The sequence below is a fragment of the Cynocephalus volans genome, chromosome 7 (genome assembly GCF_027409185.1).
Source record: "Cynocephalus volans isolate mCynVol1 chromosome 7, mCynVol1.pri, whole genome shotgun sequence".
Classification (NCBI taxonomy): domain Eukaryota; kingdom Metazoa; phylum Chordata; class Mammalia; order Dermoptera; family Cynocephalidae; genus Cynocephalus; species Cynocephalus volans.
In genome coordinates this window covers 122739092-122764619 of record NC_084466.1, presented here as the reverse complement: position 1 = coordinate 122764619, position 25528 = coordinate 122739092, and the positions used below count along the sequence as shown (strand labels likewise).

General features: G+C 36.8%; 1 protein-coding gene across 1 annotated transcript in view; it reads right to left on the bottom strand.

Annotated features, from left to right (window-relative positions):
* Nucleotides 1-25528, bottom strand: part of MARCHF5 (membrane associated ring-CH-type finger 5) — a 63218-nt gene that overhangs the window by 33527 nt on the left and 4163 nt on the right. Inside the window, exon 2 of the mRNA XM_063102321.1 lies at nucleotides 13958-14160. Within this exon, the coding sequence (XP_062958391.1) occupies nucleotides 13958-14160 (203 nt within the window). The remainder of the gene's footprint in view (nucleotides 1-13957; nucleotides 14161-25528) is intronic.

The window sequence follows — 25528 nt, the reverse complement described above, 5'->3', positions numbered from 1 at the left end:
GCAGCGCTGGTAGTGCTGAGGCCGCGGGTTTGGATCCTATACAGGGATGGCCGGTGCGCTCTGAGCACGGTGCGGACAACACCGAGCCAAGGGTTATGATCCCCTTACCAGTCAAAAAAAAAAAAAAGAAAAGATTTGCAAAAGAGATATCTCATAAAGGACTTATCCAAAGAACTCTTAAAAGTCATCAATAAGAAAACTCACCTCAATTTAAAAACTGAGCAAAAGACTTGGGTACCTCACCAAAGAAGATATACAGATGGCAAATAATCATGTGAAAAGATGCTCATCATTACATGTCATTAGAGAATTGCAAATTAAAACAATGAGATACCACTACATACCTATTAGAGTGGCCAAAATCCAAAACACTGGCAACACCAAAAGCTGACAAGGATGTGGAGTAACAGGAACTCTCATTCATCGTCAGTGGGAGTGCAAAATGGTACATGGTACAGCCCCTTTAGAAGATAGTTTTAAGGTTTCTTACCAAACTTATCATATGCCTATCATACAATCCAGCAATCATGCTCCTTGGTATTTACCTAAATGAGTTGAAAACTTATGTCCACACAAAATCTTGCACATGAATGTTTACAGCAGCTTTGTTCATAACTGCCAAAACTTGGAAGCAACAAAGATGTCCTTCACTAGGTGAATGAATATATAAACTGTGGTACATCCAAACTATGGAATATTATTCAGCAAGAAAAAAGAAATGAGCTATCAAGCCACAAAAAGACATGGAGGAAACTTAAATGCATATTATTGAGTGAAAGAAGCCAATCTGAAAAGTCTACATACTGAATGATTCCAACTATACGGCATTCTGGAAAAGGAAAAACTATGGAAACGGTAAAAAGATGAGTGGTGGCCAGGGGTTCGGGGGAGGGAGGGATGAAGAGATGGAGCACAGAGGATTTTTAGGGCAGTAAAACTATTCTGTATGCTGCAATAATGGTGGATACATTTCGTTATATATTTGTCAAAACCCACAGAATGTAGAACACCAAGAGTAAACCCTAATGTGAACTATGGACTTTGGGTGGTAACAATGTGTCACTGCAGGCTCATCAATTATAACAAATGTATCACTGGCATAGGATGTTCACAGTGGGGGAGGCTATGTGTGTGTAGGGCAGGGGGGTATATGGAGACTGTACTTTCTGCTCAATTTTGCTGTGAATCTAAAAATGCTCTAAAAAGTAAAGTCTATTTTTTTTTTGGTTTCTTTTTTTTTTAACTGATTGAAGTTTTAATAATTTTTAAAACATAGGCTTTTATGAAAGCAGGAAACAGAGCAGGAAGTCCAAGCAATTAACCAGGATTTGAGAGATGAGGAAATAAGTGAAAACCAGGAGGCACGTCCTTGCCCAGGACCAGGACCCTGGGACTTCACTGCGATTTCCTCTAGTTTCGGAGGTTTCCAGTTTCCAGTCCTCTTCCATCCTGATGCTGAGCAGGACGCTTGTGAATTATGCGAGGCGCTTATGACACATACAGATTCCTGGGCTGAGAGTCTGATGAACAGACCTGAGGCCCAACCCAGGATTTTGTTGGTCTGTTGTTTATTTGTTAATTTCCAGGTAACCCAGGTAACACAGCTGGGTTTAGGCTAGTCCCCAAAATTCAGTCTTGCTGTTTTTCTTTCTGTATAGTTTTGGAGGCTGGGAAGTCCACAGTCAGGGGAGCACATTTGGTGAGGGCTTTCTTCTGAGGGAGAACTGGAGAACTCTCTACAGGGTCCTGTGGCAACCAGGATGTCACATGGCAAGAATGGGCTGAGCAAGAAAGAGCTAAGCTTCTCACTTGCTCCCCTTGCAAAGCCATCAGAAGCACGCCCATTATTCCATAAACAGATCAATCCATTCACAAGGGCACAGTCCTCATAATCTAATCACAGTTCTGGAGGCTGGGAAGTCCAAGACTGAGGCACCAGCAGATGTGTCGTGTCTGGTAAGGACTACATTCCTGGTTTGCAGATGCTCACTTTCTCATTGTATCCTCAGTTTCTGAGGCTGGGAAGTCCAAAGTCCATCTGGTCGTGGCAACAATGACCCAGGAATCTCACATTGCAAGATGGTGGAAGCAGAGAGAGCTGAGAGAGCCAAAAGTAGTGTCTATTTAAAAATAACAACAACAAAAAAAGGGCTGGCCCGTGGCTCACTCGGGAGAGTGCAGTGCTGATAACACCAAGGCTGCGGGTTCGGATCCTATATGAGGATGGCCAGTTGGCTCACTGGCTGAGCATGGTGCTGTCGACACCAAGCCAAGGGTTAAGATCCCCTTACAGATCATCTTTAAAAAAAAATAAGTTAATAAATAAATAAAAATAACACACACACAAAAAAAGATCTCAAATCAACAACCTAGTCTCCACCTTAAGAAACTAGAAAAAGAAAAGCTTACTAAACCAAACCAAGCAGAAGGAAGGAAATAAGGAGGACAAGAGTGGGAGAAAATGAAATAGAGAATGTAAAGAAGGAAAAACAAATTCAGTAAAACCAAAAGTTCACTGATTCATTCTTGGGGGGGGTCAGGGGGATCAACAAAATTGACAAAACTTTAGCTAGACTGACCAAGAAAAAAAAGAGAGGATTCAAATTACTAAAATCATAAGTGAAAGACAGGACATACTGCCAATCTTACAGAAATAAAAAATTATAAAGAAATACTACTGGGGGCGCGTGACCCAGCAGCCCGGCTGAGTGAGCGCAAAGCAGGGAAATGTCCAGTGGGGGAGGCGGAAGCTCCGCAGAGACCACACGCCCTGCGGTGCCAGCCCGTGACCCAGCAGGTAGGCCTCACCGCTGCCACTTGACTCCATCCCCAGCCCAGCCGAGTGCATGCTGACCAGAGAGGTGGCTCCCAGAGAGGCCCAAGACCTGAGGCAAACACACACACAAGGCACTAGTGGCCAACTGAGCAGACACTAAGGTAGCCATACCAAATTGGCAGCCCCAGCAGCATCCTAGCCAGACAATAGTGTCAAACCAGTGGACTGTGAATCCCCCTCCCACCGTGACTAAACACCATAGGAAAGATACCAGAAATATGAAAAATCAAGAAAGTATGCCACCAAAGGGTAATAACTCTCAAGCACTACCATCCTATAGAACAAGAAGCCCTTGAAATGTCTGACAAGGAATTTCGAGTGATAATTCTAAGAAAATTGAATGAGATATAAGAAAACTCAGCTAGACAACATGATAAAACGAGGAAAAGTATACAGGATCTGAAAGAAATAATGTCCAAGAAAATCAATGCCCTGAAAAAGAATGTAGCAGAGCTTGCCGAGCTGAAGAATTCATTCAACAAAATAAAAAACACAACAGAGAGTTTAACCAGCAGGCTTGCAGAAGTAGAAGAGAGAACTTCTGACCTTGAAGATGGGCTGTTTGAAATAACAGACAAAAAAAAAAAAAAAAAAAAAAAAAAAGAAAGAAAAAAGAATTAAAGCATTGAAGAAAATCTAAGACATATGTCAGACAACCTTAAGCGCTCAAATATCCGAGTCATGGGTATTCCAGAAGGGAAGGAAAAAGGAGATTACACTGAAAACATATTCAACAAAATAGTGGCAGAAAACTTCCCAGTTATTGGAAAAGACAGAGATCTTCAGATTCAGGAAGCTCACAGATCCCCAAACGTATTCAACCCAAAAAGGTCTACTCCAAGACATGTTATAGTCAAATTGGCAAAACTCAAAGACAAAGAGAGAATCTTAAAAGCTGCAAGAGAGAAGCGTCAAATCATGTATAAGGGAGCCCCAATCAGACTAACATCAGACTTTTCATCACGAATCCTAAAAGCCAGAATGGGATGGTATATTCAAAATACTAAAAGACAGAAATTGCCAGCCAAGAATACTCTACACCGCAAGGCTATACTTCCGAAACGAAGGACAAATAGTACATTTCTCAGACAAACAAAAACTGTGGGAGTTCACTACCACACGACAACCCTTACAAGAAATTCTCAAGGGAGTACTGGGTTTGATAGCTGAAAAAAAAACTACCACTGCCATAAAAACCCAAAAGTCAAAACCCACTAGTATAATAAAAATGGCATCCATGAAGAGAAAACAAACAAAAAGTTTATCTACAACCCAAGGAACCAACTAATACAGAAAAAAAACAGTAAATCAGAAAGAAAGGAACAAAAGACACTTAAGACATCCAAACAAAAATCAATAAAATGCTAGGATTAAAACAACACATTTCAATAACAACTCTTAATGTAAAAGGCTTAAATTCCCTAATCAAAAGACACAGACTGGCTGAGTGGATTAAAAAACAGTACCCAACTATATGCTGCCTTCAAGAGACCCACCTCACCTATAAAGACTCACACAGACTAAGAGTGAAAAAATGGAAAAAGATTTACCATGCAAACAGAAATGAAAACCGAGCTCGAGTAGCTATTCTTATATCTGACAAAGTAGACTTTGAACTAAAAACCATAAAAAGAGACAATGAGGGACACTACGTGATGATAAAAGGACTGATCCATCAAGAAGACATAACAATCATAAATATGTATGTACCCAATGTTGGAGCAGCCATGATTTATAAAACAAACTCTATTAGACCTAAAGAAGGAAATAGACACTAATACCATAATAGCAGGGGACCTGAATACCCCACTGTCAATATTGGACAGATCATCTAGGCAAAGAATTAGCAGAAAAACACAAGATTTAAACAATACTCTAGACCAATTGGACATGGCAGATATCTACAGAACATTCCATCCAACAACCTCAGAATATTCATTCTTCTCATCACCACATGGATCATTCTCCAGGATAGATCACATATTAGGTCACAAATCAAGTCTCAACAAATTCAAAAAAATTGGAATTATCCCATGTATTTTCTCAGACCATAATGGATTAAAACTAGAAACCAATAACAAAAGAAATTCTGGAAACTATACAAAAACATGGAAATTAAACAGCATTCTACTTAATGACATATGGGTCCAAGAAGAAATCAAGCAGGAAATCAAAAAATTTATTGAAACTAATGAAAATAATGATACATCATACCAAAACCTGTGGGATACTGCAAAAGCAGTATTAAGAGGGAAATTTATTGCATTAAATGCTCACCTCAGAAGAATGGAAAGATGGCAAGTGAACAACCTAACACTTCACCTTAAAGAACTAGAAAAACAAGAACAATCCAAACCTGAAGGTAGCAGATGGAAAGAAATCATTAAGATCAGAGCAGAACTTAATGAAATTGAAACCCAAAAAACAATACAAAAGATCAATGAATCAAAAAGTTGGTTTTTTGAAAAGATAAATAAAATTGACAAACCATTAGCATGGCTAACAAAAAAAAAGAAGAGAGAAGATTCAAATAACAAAAATTAGAAATGAAAAAGGTGATATTACAACTGATTCATCTGAAATACAAGGAATCATTCGAGACTACTATAAACAACTATAAGCCAACAAGTTTGAAAATCTGAAGGAAATGGATAAATTTCTGGACACATACAAGCTCCCAAAACTGAGCCCTGAAGATGTAGAAAATCTGAACAAACCAATAACAATAAAGGAGATTGACGCTGTTATCAGAAAGCTCCCAACAAAGAAAAGCCCAGGACCAGATGGATTCACAGCAGAATTTTACCAAACATTCAAAGAGGAATTGACACCAATTCTTTACAAACTATTCCAAAAGATTGAAACAGACGCAAATCTCCCAAACTCATTCTATGAAGCAAACATCATCCTGATACCAAAACCAGGTAGAGACACAACTAAAAAAACTACAGGCCGATATCCTTGATGAATATAGATGCAAAAATCCTCAATAAAATACTAGCAAACAGAATACAGCAACACATATGTAAAATTATTCACCACAATCAAGTGGGATTCATCCCAGGGATGCAAGGTTGGTTCAACATACGCTAATCAATCAATGTGATACACCATATTAATAAACTCAAACACAAGGACCATATGATCATCTCTATAGATGCTGAAAAAGCATTTGATAAAATTCAACATTCACTCATGACAAAGACCCTCTATAAGTAAAGTATAGACGGGAAGTATCTCAACATAATCAAAGCCATATATGATAAACCCACTGCCAATATCATCCTGAATGGGGAAAAGCTGAAAGCTTTTCCTTCAAGAACAGGAACTAGACAAGGATGCCCACTCTCACCACTCCTATTCAACATAGTGTTGGAAGTACTAGCCAGAGCAATCAGAGAAGAGAAGGAAATAAAGGGCATCCAGACTGGAAAAGATGAAGTCAAACTGTCCCTGTTTGCAGATGACATGATCCTATATATCGAATAGCCTAAAGACTCTACAAAAAAACTCTTGGAATTGATAAATGATTTCAGCACAGTAGCAGGATACAAAATCAACACACAAAAATCAGTAGCATTTCTATTCTCCAATACTGAACATGCAGAACGAGAAATCAAGAAAGCCTGCCCATTTACAATAGCCACCAAAAAAATAAAATACTTAGGAATTGAGTTAACCAAGGAGGTGAAAAATCTCTATAATGAGAACTACAAACCACTGCTGAGAGAAATTAGAGAGGATACAAGAAGATGGAAAGATATCCCATGCTCTTGGATTAGAAGAATCAACATTGTGAAAATGTCCATATACTACCCAAGGTGATATACAAATTCAATGCAATCCCTATCAAAAGTCCAATGACATTTTTCTCAGAAACGGAAAAAACTATCCAGACATTTATATGGAATAACAAAAGAAAACGCATAGCCAAAGCAACACTGAGCAAAAAAAATAAAGCTGGAGGCATAACACTACCTGACTTTAAACTATACTACAAAGCTATAATAACCAAAACAATATGGTACTGGCATAAAAACAGACACACTGACCAATGGAATAGAACAGAGAATCCAGAAATCAACCCACACATCTACAGCCATCTGATCTTTGACAAAGGCACCAAGCCTATACACTGGGGAAGAGACTGCCTCTTTAGCAAATGGTGCTGGGAGAACTGGGTATCAATATGCAGGAGAATAAAACTAGACCCATACCTTTCACCATACACTAAAATCAACTCAAAATGGAATAATGAATTAAATATACACCCTGAAACAATAAAACTTTTTGAAGAAAACATAGGAGAGACACTTCAGGAAATAGGACTGGACACAGACTTCATGAATACAACCCCAAAAACACGGGCAACCAAAGGAAAAATAAACAAATGGAATTATACCAAACTAAGAAGCTTCTGCACAGCAAAAGAAACAATTAACAGAGTTAAAAGACAACCAACAGAGTGGGAGAAAATATTTGCAAAATATACATCCAGAATATACAAGGAACTGAAACAACTTTACAAGAAAAAAACAAGGAACCCAATTAAAAAATGGGCAAAAGAGCTAAAAAGGCATTTCTCAAAGAAAGATATACGAATGCCCAAGAGACATATGAAAAAATGCTCAACATCACTCAGCATTCGGGAAATGCAAATCAAAACCACACTGAGATACCATCTAACCCCAGTTAGGATGGCTAAAATCCAAAAGACTGTGAATGATAAAGGCTGGCGAGGTTGCAGAGAAAAAGGAACTCTCATACATTGTTGGTGGGACTGCAAAATGGTGCAGCCTCTATGGAAAATAGTATGGAGGTTCCTCAAACAATTGCAGAAAGATCTACCATATGACCCGGCTATCCCACTGCTGTGAATATACCCAGAGGAATGGAAATCATCAAGTCGAAGGTATACCTGTTCCCCAATGTTCACTGCAGCACTCTTTACAATAGCTAAGAGTTGGAACCAGCCCAAATGTCCATCATTGGATGAGTGGAAACGGAAAATGTGGTATATCCACACAATGGAATACTACTCTGCTATAAAAAAGAACGAAATACTGCCATTTGCAAAGACATGGATGGACTTAGAGAGAATTATATTAAGTGAAACAAGTCAGGTACAGAAAGAGAAATATCACATGTTCTCACTTATTTGTGGGAGCTAAAAATAAATAAATAGATAGATAAATAAATACACACATACATACATACACACATACATACATACACACACACACACACACACACACACACACACACACACACAAAACCGGGGCGGGTGCGGGGGAGACATAACAATTACAATTCCTTCAAGTTGATATGACAAGCAAACAGAAAGGACATTGTTGGGAGGTAGGGGGAGAGGGAGGAGGGAGGGAGGTATTGGTAATTGGCCACAATAATCAACCACATTGTAGATTGACAAAATAAAATAAAATTTGGAAGAAGAAAAAAAAAAAAAAAGAAACACTATTGGTGGATCAGTTAGCTCAGTTAGCTGGAGCACAACACAAAGGTCATGGGTTCTGATTCCCCATACTGGCCAGCAGCCAAAAAAAAAGTGAATAAATACTATGAATAATTACATGCCAACAAATTAGGTAATGTAGATGAAATAGACAAGTTCCTAGAAAGACACAAACTATTAAAAGAAACTTATGAAGAAATAGAAAATCTGAATAGATCTATAACAAATAATGAGATTGAATCAGTAATCAAAAAACTTCCCAGAAAGAAAAGCCCAGGACCAGATGGCTTCACTGCTACCAAACATTTAAGAATGACCCCAATATTTCACAAACTCATCCCCAAAATATAAAAGGAGGGCTCACTTCCCAATTTATCCTATGAGGTCAGTATTACCCCAGCACCAAAACCAGTGAAAGATATCACAAGAACACTGCAGACCAATATCCATTACGACTATAGACACAAATGTCCTCAACAAAGTACTAGCAAACCAAATCTAGCAGCATCTAAAAAGGATCATATACCATGACCAAGATGAATTTATCCCAGGAACGCAAGGTCGCTTTAACATATGAAAATCAATTAATATAATATACAATATTAATAAAGGACAAAAACCACATCATCTCAACAGATGCAGAAAAAATACAACACCTTTTCATGATAAAAGCACTCAACAAACTAGGAATAGAAGGAAATATCCTCAACCTGATAAAGAACATCTCTGAAAAGCCCACTTAACATACTTAATGGGGAAAAGACTAGACGTTTTTCCCCTAAGAAGAAAAGGATATCTGTTTTTATTACTTCTATTTAACACTGTACTGGTGATTACAGCCACGGTAATTAGGCACAAAAAAAAAAAAGAAAAGAAGTAAAACTATCTCTTTTCACAGCAACATGATCCTGTATATAGAAAATCCTAAGGAATCCACTAAAAAAAAAACAACAAAAAAACAAAAAAACAAAACTATCAGACTTATTAAATGAGTGCAAAGTTACAGGACACAAGATCAAGATATAAAAATCAATCATATTCTATACTCTCACAATAAACAATCTGAAAATAAAATTAAGAAAACAATTCCATCTACAATAGCAGCAAAAAGAATAAAATTCTTAGAAATTCAAGAAGTACAAAAGTTTCTGTACACAGAAAACTACAGGGCCGGCCCGTGGCTCACTTGGTAGAGTGCGGTGCTGATAACACCAAGGCCACGGGTTCGGATCCTATATAGGGATGGCCGGTTTGCTCACTGGCTGAGCGTGGTGCTGACAACACCAAGCCAAGGGTTGAGATCCCCTTACCGGTCATCTTTTTTAAAAAAAAAAAAAAAAAAAAAAAAAAAGAAAACTACAAAACATCATGGAAGGAAATTAAAGAAATCTAATATGAACCAGCCCTTTCTGTTTTTTTTTTTTTTTTTGTCGTTTTTTCGTGACCGGCACTCAGCCAGTGAGTGCACCGGTCAGTCCTATATAGGATCCGAACCCGCGGCGGGAGGGTCGCTGCGCTCCCAGCGCAGCACTCTACAAAGTGCGCCACGGGCTCGGCCCTGAACCAGCCCTTTCTACCACTGGGAATCAAGATCTCTACCTCTGAGATACTTTCTTCTGAATTCTTCTACTTAGCTAAACAAGGTTGCTACCAAGTTTCAAACTTTGTTATGAATGCTTTTATTTTTAATGGAAGACAAGCTTTTTTCAGCTGGTATTCCCCAAATTTAATATGCATAGAAATCATCTGATAATATCATTAAAATGCAGATTTCGATTCAGTAAAACAGGCTGAGGGTGATAGGGTGGTGGTCTGTATTCCTAACAGCTCCAAGATAATGCCAGTGTTGCTAGCGCATTGATCATACTTTGAGTAGCAAGGTCTTTAGGTAGGTACATACATACAACTGGCCTAACTCACCAGAAAAAAGAAGGCAAACTCTAAGATGGGTGGCAAATAATGTGAAGGATGAAAGTCTAATGAGTCTTCTGTCTTTCCTAACTGAGCTCAGTAAGTTCCCTATCAACAATGAAAACCAAGGCTGACTGGTTAGCTCTGTTGGTTAGAGCACAGTGTTGTAACACCATGGCCAAGGGTTCAGATGTGCAGACAGCCAGCCGCAAAAAACAAATGAATAATGAAAAACATATGCTTAACATAACCTCTCCATTCCTTCCACCATGAAGTACCAGAAATAATGCAGAATTGACCAGCTAGCCAACCAGAAGCTAAATCTATATGAACTGTTTACCAGCCAGCTGCAAAAAAAACAAAAAACACACACACAAAAAAACTTTTTTTAAAAAAAATTTGCCACACAGAGATCATCTCATAGAATATTAACCATCACTTTTTCCGCCCTGTATCTTTTCTTGCATCTTTTTTTTTTTTTCTTGCATCTTTTATTCCTTCCTTTAGCCAGTGTTTCTCAAGTGTCATTTGGGGACCAAAGGCATTCCCTGGCAATATATCAACTGGTCTACAGTTTGAGGAAAAAGTGATGAAAATTTTCATCATAAGCATTTCACAAATTTGAAATGATTAATTATTTTAGGTTCTTAGTTGCTGTTGCACTTATGGGTCACCAAAGCTCTACAAGTACAGTTAAGAGAGGTCTGTTTCAGCTAACATTTTTGCACATCATGTGAGTTGTTTACATTGGTTAAACACATATTTTGTTGTTACTATCATATTGTGTTAAATCCTAAATTTAGGAAAAATAATCAATGGTTGAAAAGTGTACATAAAACAGTAAAAGTGAAAAATTACATTTAACTAAGTATGTCACAAATGATAACAGTATGATCTTAAGAGTGAAGATCATGTGATCTTAGAACAGGCTGTGACCAGTGAATTAGGAGTTATTAGTCTGTACTAGGAGACACCCTCATTCTCCTGTACTGTAACACACTATTAAATAGGGACAAGAAGCCACTGAAGTGTTCACATCATTTTTAACCACTCCAGTATAATAATCAAAGCCTAAACTATGAATTTTATCATTAAAAGCAAAGATCAAAACTACAAAGGTACTTCAACTTCTTTTAATAAAACAGGTGTATCTACTGTCAGCTGCAAAATTAATGACATATATGCTCAGAGAGAAACAAAGCAATCTACTGGTAAAATTTCATCATCAGATGAAACTACTGAACATTATATAATATGTGTGTTTTACAGTGAGGAAGGACAATTACTATCACAAATGTATGCTCTTAAGTGTTTTTTTTACAGCTGCATGTAACCACTAGTGTACAGAGTAGGAATCAACTCTGAGTGTATACATGTGTCATATGTAAACCAAGAATACAGGCAACTTATCACTGGCCGGGGTTAGCTCAGTTGGTTACAGCACGGTATTATACCCAGGTCAAGGGTTTGAATCTCCATACTTGCCAGCCACCAAAAAAAAAAAAAAAAAAAAAAAGGAAGAAATACAGGCAACTTTAAATTCTGACTATCAATGGAAACGCGCTCTAAAGAAGGGATCTTCTTTTAATCAACAATTACTTTTGAACCTTGACTTGAAAAGGTATACTGGGATCAGCATGGCCAAAGCAAAGAAGAGCTCGCCACCTGAAAGCCAATTCACACATGGCTTCATTTACAGATGGCATTTGACAACACACCCTCTGTTCTTGAGTCAGTGCTAAAGACTGCATGGGAAATTGTGGATATAATTCAAACTGCAGCCCTTGAGCAGGTATCTTCAGCATGTAATGGCAAGAAAGAAAAAGTAAATACAGACTCTGCTTTTCTATCTTGTCAAGAGGAAAGATGCTAACAAAAACTATTCAAAGGATATATGCTTTTTTCCATGACACTGGTAAATGTTAATAAAACATTTCTATGATTTTAAGTGGCTATTCAAGTGCCGTATCTCCATGACATACAGTATAGTAAATAACTTGAACCTATCATTTGAGGATGAAATAACACAATTCTTAAGGATATGAAGACCAAATCATGACACGAATGGCTTAACCAAAGAATGTATGACTCTTTTCCAACATCTAGGCATTTTCTTTCCTTGTAGAACAAAATCAATTTCTTATTATTAGGTATACTTAAAATCACTTTCAATAACTGCACTAAATCCAAAAACATTTCTCCTAGAATTGACAAATCTACCCATTGCCATCTCACAAACTGAAATATTCAACTTTCCTGTTGAGTGCCATACATTTGTCAACTCAGTGCCTGACTGAATGCTGTGTTTTCAGTGAGAATTCTTGCAATAATTTTTGTGTCCACCAATTTCAATATTTTCAATATCTAAAACATCTAACAGAATCACCATATACTTGCTGCTCTTCCCAACAGTCTATAATTGAAAGATGGGATTATCTAATTTAGCAGAACTAAAGAGTAGAAAAAGAAACCAGTTAAATATGAAACTTCATCTTTGACTTCAGTGAGCCAGGTATCAATGTGGTGTCAGTGAGCTAGGTATCAATGTGGTGAAAGATTGAAGCAATAATTGCTTTTCCTGATGTTTAAGTTATCTTACAATACTGCTTTGATTTTACAATGAAAACATTTTGGATTATTCTTTTGTGCTTACTTTATCTAAAATCAGTGGTATGCATGAAGACTCATCATGTGACTCACAAATTCCAAATGTTTGAGAACACTACCTTCTATACCACACTACTTTCACAGGAAGCTATAATTTCTTCCTATGCAACATACTAGAGAAAAACAGACAACCATGGAAATTTTGTTTACCCTTGTATTAATCTCACATTAGAAAAGCTCTTATCTGTATTTATGTTGTCTCATTTTAAAAGACATGGATCTAATTTTAGTAGGTATACCACCTATAAAAAATAATATATCTAATATTTCCAATTTTTCTTGAACTTCATTCCTCTCAAAGCTATTCTTTCCTTCTGACTTTTCCAGAACCCAAACTGCCTTCCTACTTCTCTTGTTTACAGCCAGACGTAATATTAAAAACATTTAACAACTGGCATGGTATAAACACCAAACAAAGAGAACGAAACTGGTTCATAACCATATGGGTGTAATGGAAGAGGCTCGCTAAATATCGGTCTCAGTTACAGCTTCTTTTAAGAAGTCTGCTATATATTTTTTCCATGCTAGCCCCATTCTCAAAGACCTGTGGTTATTCCTTGCCTGCCAATTCTCAGAAAAGGGATAGCAGTTTTCATGAAAGACAACCACATAAACTGGATTCCGAAGATAAGTTTAACTCTGTATCTTATTAAATCTTTAACTTCCCTACTTTTATTCCTTAAGAGAAGAATTAAGAAGCATTAGAAAGAACACTCCTGCTTTCTTTCTCCTACACCGTCTCCAAAGAATGAGGCTCTTTTTAAGTCAGCTTTTTAATTATAGCTTTGTTATTTGATTAGATCCACATGACATGCAAGTTCTTTCTCTTCTTTCAGTCAAATGAAACAGCTAATACACAGACATATGGATGGGTGTGGGGATATAATAAGGATATTGCAAACTGTAAGCAAAACAAATAAACGTATCTGACATTTAGAGGAAACGACAGAAAGGGAATACCGAAATTCACAAAAAGCAAAGACATGGGTCGTTTAAAAATAAACTTGAGATCACAGAGTTATGTATAATAACATCAAATATATTTGTGTTGTTTTTAAAGGCAGTCTTACCCAACTTTGGAAAAACTATTAAGTATTCAGCATTGCACTGAGGACATGCCACTCTGGCTGTACTGTTTCCTCTTTGTTTTTCATCCACCCAGCGCTGTAGACAAGCCTGGTGAACCCATTTTGTGGATCCTCTGCACCTGCATGGTCTCACCCATTCAGCTGTTCTATCATCTTCATCAGTGGCAAAACACACCCAGCAACTTCTGTAAATTAAAGGAGAAATGATGACATTTATCTTTAGGACCCCAGCCTCCTCTATACTGCAGCTCTCACTTAATGAGACGAGCCTACTATGTTATTATAGAACCTCTGTCCTACATTAAAAGACTAAGGAGACAAAACAACCAGTACATTCCCAGTAGAACAGTTTCTTCTTTTTCTGATTTTGTCTTCCTCTACAGAATCTTGTGTTTTCTGAATTTTGTTTTTATATAATTTCCTCCATCTTTCTAATAATTCTTCACCCTCCTTAATGAACCAGAGTGCAGAGAGACAACCCTCAAGCTGATTTTATAAGACCTAATAATTCTTTGAGGAGAGGTAAGCACAAGAATATATGAAATTCAGTGTTCTCATTTCAACATCAACCTCTTGAACTTGGAAAAACAAAGTATTACACAAGTGATTTCACATGTAGTCTCATTCAGTTTTCAACTGAAGAAAAACAAAAACAAAAAACAACCAAAAAAAATCCCACTCATTTTTCTTCTTGGTAAATTATGACTATAAAAGAGAGAAAGAATATTAAAATTTTAAAAAAGCAAAAAGATGAAAATATCAGGATAAATTGCCTTAGGATGGTGATATGATAAATATGGGTCTAAATATTTCCATTATTGTTAGGTCTGGCTTTCCTTTTTTTTTGCAATTAAATTGTATTTATTATATTAGAAATCTAGAAGTTTCAAGTGTGGGATTTTTGTGTTAAAAAAACATTTTTCCACTTTGCTTTTAAGGCACTTTGTTAAGTCTAATGTTTTTCTTGTAGAATTAGGTTGTAATCCCTTATTTTTTTTTCCAATTAACAGAAGTTTTGACACCAATTTCAACTATGGCAAATATGGTTTATCTCAGTGAGACCACTCTCCTTCCTCCCACTAAAATTTGACTGTACAACTGGAAACAACTGCTAATTAAAGTTTGCTATCTACTGTGCACTTTTCGCTTAATTAGATTAGCGGTTTCTGTCAGAACAACTAGCTTAACTATGCTCAGTGGGAAAAGACTATAAAGGCAGGTACTATAGATGGGTGAGGTCTCCAGTCCTTCTGGAACAACTTGAATTTCAATTATATGCTCCAATTAAAAATTTTCAGTAAGAACAGTGCAAAAATTGAACTGAATCCATGGCAACAATATCCAAAACTGTGATTTTATTCAGCTTTCAAATTCACTTAGGTTTCATAGGAACTAGGCAAAATGAGGAGGTTGGTGGCATTTATTTAGCACTCTGACCCTCTGATCCACTTCAGCTCAGCTGTCTAGGCTTTCACACTGTCTTACCGTTGTTTACAAATGCTGCCTTTTTAAAAAAAATTCTATTGTAGTAAAAAATACATAAAATCTACCACTTTAACCATTTTTAGGTGCACAATTTACTGGCATTAGGTATATTCACATTGTTTTGAAACCACCCACACTATCCATGGTATGACTGAATTTTAACCTACAATTGCATAAAATTTCTTTTTTCTTTTTTTTGTAAAAGATGACCGGTAAGGGGATCTTAACCCTTGACTTGGTGTTGTCAGCACCACACTCACCCAAGTGAGCCAACCGGCCATCCGTATATAGGGATCCGAACCCGTGGCCTTGGTGTTATCAGCACCACACCCTCCCAAGTGAGCCACGGGACGGCCCTATAAAATTTCAATTGGTAAGTATACTGGCAAATAGAACAATTAATTGAGGTGTTGTTATTATATATTTCCCCCCACAATTTGATAATTTTGTAAATATATTTGTATACCTCTGGGAAATGAGATGTATCATTTTGGCAACAAAATATAGGTAGAATATCTAGAAACTTTCTAGGTGCTGGTTAGTTTTTTATTTCAACAATAGAACGCACATGTAGCTAAGTATGGCTACACCAGCATAATTAATCAGTAGGTAAGGTGAATCAAATTTTAAATTAAGCCTATTTCAGTCATCAGGAAAAAATTAAAACACTGAAGTACAGGCTACCCAACTAGCTCAGTTGGTTATAGCGCAGTGTTGATAACACCAAGGTCAACGGTTCAGACCCCTGTGCTGGCCAGCTGCCAAAAAACCAAAAAAACCCAAATAGATATGTATAAAATATATGTGCTCAGACCTCAATACTAGGTTGAATCAACTGAAATAGCCTACGTTCACCTGTTTTTGACTTACACAAATGGCAATTTCACATTTCAAGCTAATGAGAATACTTACATAGTTATATTCTAGTTATATTCCTCATAAATTCTAGATAAGCATGTTTATTTTTTCCCAATATTTCATTATGAAAAATGTCAGACTTTCAAAAAAAAAAAAAAAATGGAAAAACTGTTCAGTGAACACCCATATAACCAACATTTAAATCTACACTACATATTTGCTTTCTCACATATCCAATCGTATTTTTTGAAGCATTTCAAAGTTGCAGGCATCAATTTATTTCATCCCTAAATACTTGTACAGTTTTACTTTTTAGAAGGTACACAACTGACATTTCCAGCATGTACTTTCAAGTTTTTTTCTAAGTAATTTCAAAACTAAGGTAGATAAGATAGTGGAATGATGATTTATAATGGAACTTATTAGGAATTAAGCCTTAACTTGAAGTACCAATACAAATAACCTTATTTCTATTTGATTCATAGCGATGGTGAATATACAGCTTACCAATCTGGATTTTGAAGTTAACACTCATTAGAGATTAATTGAATTTGCCTTACAGAGGAGATGGTAAAAAAGAAAGCTTCATAGCAATACTCTCACAAGAAGTGTATCTGATTTTCACCATTTACCAACCTACTACATCCACTTTCTATTTATTCTGATCATTAAACAGTAAATCAGATGATAGTCATTTGAGTTCAAATAGTATTGCCCACAGTATGTACGCTTCTAATAATAACATCAAATTACTTCATCTAAAAATTATAGTTTAGATACACATAAACGTGAAATGGAAATTTCTAACTTAAATAATACTAGAAAACATGCAAGCAATGGAAAATTATAGAAATTGCCAGAGACATTTACTGAGCATTTTACTGGTTCCATGCTGTTTCACTGGTTTTATGTGGCCGCACATGTTCTGTGTGGTTGCAGGTTACACAAACAAAATAAATGAAAGACTGTATCTGTCCTATAATTTAATTGGGGCTATGTCCAGTAAATATGAGAGACTTGTTTTAAAGTTCCAGTGAAATTACGATAGGTAATTTTAAGAAAAAAGAGTGAAGTATCAATTTGGGTAGATCAGAGAAGGCTCCAGGGAGGAATGATAGTGGAAATCAGCAGAGGCAGGAACAAGTGGGTTTACATATTACACAGATTCTCAAGACAAAGGTCCTTGAGCCAGTAGCTTCAAGATCACTTGAGAACTTGCAAATTCTCTGGCCCCACCTTAGATCTAGTAAATGAGAAACTGAAGGAGGAGGGCTTAGGGGAATTTGTGTTTTAACAAGCTCTCAAAGTAATCCTCATGAACAACGAAGTTTGAGAAATGCTAGTACAGAAAAATAGTAGGAAAAAAAAAGGCAACGAGATTGGAGAAAGCAAACTGTATGAAGCAGATAATTAATGGGTTTGCTTAAGTTAGAATTTATAATTACTTCTGATGATTAAATATTTTTAATGTAAATAACAGTACAGAAAATGTTAAGTTCTAAAGAATTTATTAACTGGTTTACTACCTCACTAGGTATAAGAGTTTAATCTACCTAACATGGAAAGAACACTAGCCTCTGTAATTAGAGCTGGGCACATGGGAAATTAAGTTAAAGCCTATGAAAATGGCCACATGAATGTTTTTAGGCAAGTAGCCTATAACAGGGGTTTAGTCTTAAGGGCTGAAGAAAAAGGAGGAGAAGGAACACAACATGTACATGAATCTTTTCTTTCCACATTTTGTTTTTTTAAACCTCTGACAGACTGACCAGAAACATCACCTGGGAAGGTCTGATAATTATGCTTTCCCTCTTTGCTTCCCCATATTCTACCCCCAACTCTGATGCAATCTATTTCAACTATTTATTCTCCAATTCCCCACCCCTTTCCTTTTAGGGAGAAAGGAAGTATTTGAAAATGACGAGTTTACAGTTTCTCAAGATCTTGGAATGGAGAAGACAGTAGAAATGTGTGGTTTAATGTACAACACTATTACTCCTCTTTTTAGGAACAAACAGTATTCCCACACTTTCTATGGGAAATCACTCTTCCAACATCAGCCATGTATATGGTTTAGGCAGTAAGTACTGGCCCCATACTCAGTACTAACTCCTGAAAGAGTAACCGTTACATTGACCACTGTATGTTATCACCCAGATCACAGTGATTGGGAAGGTGGGACCCTAAAGCTGGTCTTATCAGAGTGAACCTCAGAAGTTTTGCTGAAAAAGTTGGTACACAAGTTTTCTTTTGTCTCTTCTGCTGTGCTTGGAGGCAGGAGAACATGAGGCTATATTGCTGCTAGGAAATCATCTCTGGCCAGCTGCCAAAAAAAAAAAAAAATCCGGAAGCAAATCTGAAAGATGGAAACTGATGACACTGTTTGAGATATGGATCAAGCTGTGCCTAAAGCTAAATATACTCTTGCACTGTTCACTTACATAAACCAATAGATTTTTCTTTCCTCCTTTTTGTTTTGCTTAACCAATTTGAATTGCACCATGTGCAAACAAGCCATCTTGATACAGAGTGTTGGGTACTGAGAGATGGCCCTAGCACAATCATAATGTAAACTTTGAATAGTTTTTATAAGTAAACTCAGTATTTTTTGTCAACAGCTTTATTTTCTACTGACCAGAGCTTGAGCAGAAAAGTTAACCTAATTCTCAATGCAAGTACTTTGAGTCTTGCAAACTTTTCTATTTCTCACTGGGCAAAATATGCTTTTGATTCTGCTATTGGATCAGGCCATTCCTTAGGTTAAAAAAAGTCAATAAAGATAAAATCTAATGTTCTGAAATCCAAACTCTTTACTGATAATGCCATAACATTTGCATTTCAGGGTCAATATAATGTAATTGTACTTTAATTCACGTTATTACATATTTTTAATAAAATTTATTGAAAAGCAATTTGAATACCCTAGGAAGGTAAGGATAATTGTCTATTTTTCATCAGAACACAAAATCAAAAACCGTTCAAGGTCCACACCCAAGGAAAAAGGAGGTTATAATTCCTTACCAAACTCTAACAGTTTCTCTCTAAGTCTATTTTCCCTCTTTTGATCATAACTCTCAGAATTTGGTGCTCAATGTGATACATAAGCATCACCTGGGACCTTATTAGAAATGCAAATTCTCAGGTCCTACCCCCAGACCTACAAAATCATAAACTCTGGGGGTGCCTGACACTATGATTTAACAAGTCCTTCAGGTGATCCCCATACCTAAAGTCTGAGAACCTTTGCTCTCACCATTTTTTTCCTTACTGATTCCCTTTGTAAGGCTCTAACTAACCATAATATAGAAATGAAATTCCATTTTACACTCACTGTAAACAACAATTTAAAATTATTTGGTTTTTAAATATAAACAGTGAGTAAAGTGCTTAAGATATTTTCTCTAATAAAAAAATTAATTTGGGGAAAAGATTATGCAGGTTTATGGTATTTTAGCTGGTTAAAGAACCTGGGCCGGGCCGAGCCCGTGGCGCACTCGGGAGAGTGCGGCGCTGGGAGCGCAGTGATGCTCCCGCCGCGGGTTCGGATCCTATATAGGACTGGCCGGTGCACTCACTGGCTGAGTGCCGGTCACGAAAAAGACAAAAAAAAAAAACAAAAAAAACCTGGGCCTTGGAGCCAGACTGCCTGTGTTCAACTTTCTGCTTACCACTTATAGCTTTAATGATAGACTGTCTTCCACAGAGTTGTTGTAAGGCAAGGGTTCTAAATCTGGGGTTTAGGAAGTACTCAGGGGTGTTGGTAAGTTTAGATAGAGAAAAAAATTCATGTTTATTCTCTCTAAGCTCTAAATACAATTTAGCTTTTTCTTTAATGATGAATGCAAGCAAACCACAGTAATATCAGCAGTACAGGAGTTGGAAATTAGTACAGCAATCAAGAATTTTCATATTACTTTATAGCTGTGCAGATCCCAAAATAACATTTAGCTTATTGCTAATTTAAAATTAGTTATCAGATCAACTGATAAGTCTTGTATTTAAATGTGTTAATGCTCATATTACTATACCAGATTTTTAATATTTTGATTAACTGTATTTCATTATACTTGGTTTCATTTCTAGTCCTATATATTTTGTTTTATTCTTTCAAAAACATTCTGAGCAGGAACTTATAGACTTATCCAGACTGTGAAAGGACTTTCAGCATAAAAAATATTTTATTTTAAGGTACCCTATTGTAAAGGATTAAACATGTGATTGAGAAGCTGTTTAAGAACTTGTTGGCACATATATAACCTCCAAATTAACGCCAGTAATAATAACATTAATACCAACAAGATGGTGTAAAGTTTACATCCTGTGCCTAGAATTTATGGATGCATTTTTCTTACCATTAGCACATAAAGCTATCCTGCTTGCACACCAATATTCAGTGGAAAAGGTCCTGGATTCATAGTCATCCCCAAATTTTTCAGTAGGCCACACCAGTACTTAAGATATTCATTTTCCATTCATTTTCTTGCAGCCTTTGCCTTCCACTAGCTTTTCTAAATGCCTCCTGCTTGCTGATGTACACACTTACTATTTACTTTCACACCAATCTAACTTGAATCCTCATCAGTAGTCCTCTCCTTTCTATGAAACTTCAGCTGTGTCATCCCTTGTTTCTTACTCTTGTCTTGAACATTCTGTATTACTTATGGTTTTTTTCTTTCTTTTTTTATTTGGCGGCTGGCCATTATGGGGGCCTTGGTGCTTGGTGTTATCAGCACTGCACTCTAAGTCAGCTAACCAGGTAGCCCTACATATGGTTTCTAAAACCTTTTCTTGGCACTTCATGTTTTATGTAGTGTTTCCTGGGTGATCCTTGCAAGATCCTTAACTAGACCTGGAAAGAAGAGGGTATTCAAATTAAAAAAACAAAACAAGACAAAAAAACACCAGCATAAGCAACTTAGAAACAGGAATGATTATGTTCATGGACCAACATGGTTGGAGCAGGAAGGTTTTATTAAGATAAAGCTAGATATGACAAACAAATTGGAAAAGGATGAGTAAAAGAGACAACTTCACTTCACAGGGTCCATTTATGATTCATCCACAATTTATCTGATTAATTATTTTTAAAGTATGTAGAAAAAAGTGGGGGGAGAGAACTTTACTTATCAATAAAATACTCTCCCTGGCACATAAGTAAGAAAGATAGGTATGTATCTAAAAAAAAAAAAAAACAGCTGACAGTAAAGCCTATCTTTGCAGACTCAAATTGCAGGTGTCTATCTGGGACTATTAGAAAGATCTGGGGGGGCTGGCCAGTGGCTCACTTGGGAGAGTGTGGTGCTGATAACAACAAGGCCACAGGTTCGGATCCCTATATAGGGATGGCCAGTTAGCTCACTTGGGAGAGCATGGTGCTGACAACACCAAGTCAAGGGTTAAGATCCCCTTACCAGTCATCTTTAAAAAAAAAAAAAAAAGAAAGAAAGAAAGATCTGGGGAAAAACTGCATACTGCTTGTTTTATTTTGGGATTAAAAGTGTCACACCCCATGTATTCTGGATAAAAAATATACCATCAAGGAGTTGAAAGATCCCTTTATATGTCTGTTCACCCAAGTGGAATGGAAGTTAAAGTATCAGGATCTATCAAAGAGCTATAACCACAATCATGACAAATTACCAAAGGGAAAAGCTGAAGGCAAATATGTAACAATGAAAGCAATGGTTTGTTAAGTGTACATGCATGCCCGTGCTCTGTCTCTGATCTTCATAAGCCATAAAAGCACAATTGTTTCCATTTTAAACAAGGAAACAAAAGCCCAGAAAAGTTAAGTGATGTATCCAAGGCCCCAGAGTAAGCAGAGAGTCATTGATGAAACCTAGCCTTTTACTACAAAACATCAGCTTTTTTCACTGCATCATGCTGCCATATGTATAGAATAATTCTGAGAAAATTTTCCATTTCTCATTTCTTAGGAAACTACAGCCAGTACAAGAAATTACGTTTCACTTTTGCTACAGTACTTTTAAGCAGCCATTAAGAAGCTTCCTCCAGAGATCCAAATCCCTTTCAGTTCACTCCAATGGGCCATATGAATATTATCATCCTCTGGGCTGGCTGGTTAGCTGACTTGGTTAGAACATGGTGTTTTAACAACAAGGTGAAGGGTTTGGATCCTTATACTAGCCAGCCACCAAAGCATAAAGTAAATATTACCATCTTCTATGGGAACTATAACATGTAAAGACTTAGGAGGCACTAGAGATGAATTGCTACATGAGTTGGGAGAAGAGGTGAAAACTATTTCTAGCTGAAGTGGTCAAAAAAGCTCTATAAACAAAGGCAGAAAGAACCTAAAGTAGTTCTTGAAGAATGGGTATAGCTTTGAAAGACAAGATGCTAAAAAGAACACCTTGTGTTCGTAGGAAAGTGAGCAAACCAGTTTGGTCCAGGTAAAAGATTTATGTACTTATGTACTTATTCATAAAGAGAATAAAGGCTTAGAAAAGGTAGTTGGTGCCAACCATATACTCAATATCTTAAACATAATAGGGAGCACAATAAATGTCTGTGAATAATAATGAGATTATGGAGGGTCCTGAAGGCCAGGCTAAAGAATTTGAACTTAATCTTAATATGCAATAAGAAAATACAGAAGTTTGAGCAAATGAGGGGATTTTAAAAATGCTGCTTCTGCAAGATTATTTTAAGCACTGATATGTCATAAGAATGAAAAGAAAGACACTATGACTCAACAGAGGGTCTCCTATGTGCTAGGCCCTTGTGGAGAAATAGGATAGGGAATACAGGCAGTTTCTGTTCTCAACAAACTTCCAGTTGAATGTGTGTAGTGATGGTAAAGGATATGTGTGTGTGGAAAGCTTCAAGATATGGGATAGGTACATTAAAAAATTTACAATACAATGTGATATGCTCTAATAAATGTGTAAAGGTTCATGGAAACATAGGAAGGAGTTACTAACTCTTTGTAGGGGAGCTGTGCAAGGCTTCAATGTGACATTTGAGCTGAATTCTAAAGATGAGTAAGAGTTGGCCAGGTGTTAAGAGGGAGGAAGGCATCTAAAGCAAAAATAAGGACATGAAAGAGCAGGATATATTCAGGGGACAATGAAGTGGAGGTGCAGAAGAGGATGGTTAAGGTGGGTTGGGGACTGGATTATAGTAACAGGTCAAGGCATATTAGACTCTTGAAAGTTTAGATATTATCCTTATAGGTGATGTAGAGACTGGCAGGTTTTCAAGTATGAAAATGTCATGATTATAATTGTCTTGGCTGTTTCTGTTGCCACACTGTAAGCCCAAGTGGATCAAGAGAAAAACTAGAGTCAGAGAAAGAAGAATCTACAATATTTGATGAACAAGTAGATTTGAAAGAAGACAGCAAAAAAGCAAAACAAACAAAATCTTACATTTTATAAATGACAGACTAGAAGGATGGTCATATCAAAGATTAAAAATTAAAATATCAAGATAAGTAAAAGACAGGGAAATATCAGTAGTTTAATTTTAGATAGACTGGTATTTCTGTATACACACAAATGGAAATGTCCACGGGGCAGCTAGAAATGAGGCACTGAAAGGAATAATGGAAAGAGGTCAGAGATAAAGTCACAGATCTGGTAGTCACTCAAACAGAGGTGAAAGTGAAATAGATGAGTACACTTTTCCAGAATGATAAATGCTAAGGACTGAACCATACTTAGGGATTGAAGGTGATACATAAGGATGGGGAAAAAAGCAAAAGGTAGAAAAAGAAATAGAATGGTATAATAAAACGTAGTTTCAAGAAGTTAGGGGGTGGTGTCATCAATTTCATCTCTGTTATGTACAGTATATGTCAAGGATGTGAGGACCAAGAAAACATCATTACATTTACTGATTAAGAAATTATTGGTGAGACTGGCCTGTCAGCTCAGTTGTTTATAGTATGGTGCTGATAACACCAAGGTCTAGGGTTTGATCCCTGTACCAGCCAGCTGCCAGAAAAAAAAATTATTAGTGACCTTTATTATACTTTTACTAGACCTAAGGATAAGAACTGGGAATGAAAGTCAAATTATAAGTAGAGATAATAAAGAGAAAATAAGAACCTAAATGTCATAAGCAGGGTAATGGAGTAAGTGAAAATAAGACTAGTATGTTAATACTTTTAAGTATTAAAAGAGTTAAACCAAGAAGGATGGAAGAATATAAAACCATTTTAAGATAGAGGAGTGGGGATGAGAAGATACGAGACTGGGGAGAGGAGTCAAAGGGGATTTATCTGTAATAATTTATATCTGTAATTTTTACATATATAGATAGAAGCAAATATAACTAACTGTAATAGTTTTTTGGGTTTTGGCAGCTGGCTGGTATGGGAATCTGAACCCTTGACCAGGGTGTTATAACACTGCCCTCTAATCAACTGAGCTAACAGGCCAGCCTATTAATGGTTTTTAATTCCAGGTATTAGTTTGTAATTGTCAAAATGGGATAGTGATGTGATTGAGAAAAAGATTTCAACTGACAAAGAGAATGTGAAATTGCTTTAATGGAAACTAAGATATTGTTACATAAATCAGAAGCATGCTAATATTGCATGCTCCTATCAGAGTACAAGGTTATGTCAAAAATTTATAGAAAGACTTGTGTTATCTTTTTGAAGTACACACGTGTAGCTTCCCTGGTCTCCAGAGCGATATACATCTGTGGTTAATAACACCATCACAGAGTGAGGATTCTAATTCACTTTGCCATTGGGGGCGGAGACCAGGGTGGGAACAGACCATTCCTTATGTTTTTTCTCCCATCTGACTGTTCTAAGGACACTCTGGTTGCCTTCCTTGCCTACTCACTAGGTGCAAGTAAGTGATGCAAAACAACCTCAACAAATTTGTTCAGTGTTTATTGTGAGATGAGGGAAGCAAAAAACAAGTTTCCAGAAGCAAGGGCTGGCCGTGGCTCACTTGGGAGAGTGTGGTGCTGATAACACCAAGGCCACGAGTTCGGATCCCTCCCTATATAGGGATGGCCGGTTAGTTCACTTGGGAGATTGTGGTGCTGACAACACCAAGTCAAGGGTTAAGATCCCCTTACCGGTCATCTTTAAAAAAAACCAAGTTTCAGAAGCATCTCTCAGCAGGCTCAGGCTTCAAATATGAGGTCTGTTCCTGCAGTTTATTACAATATTATCTGTATTGTTCTCTATACATTTAACCCTGACTTTGAGAAATTTTAAGAAAAAAA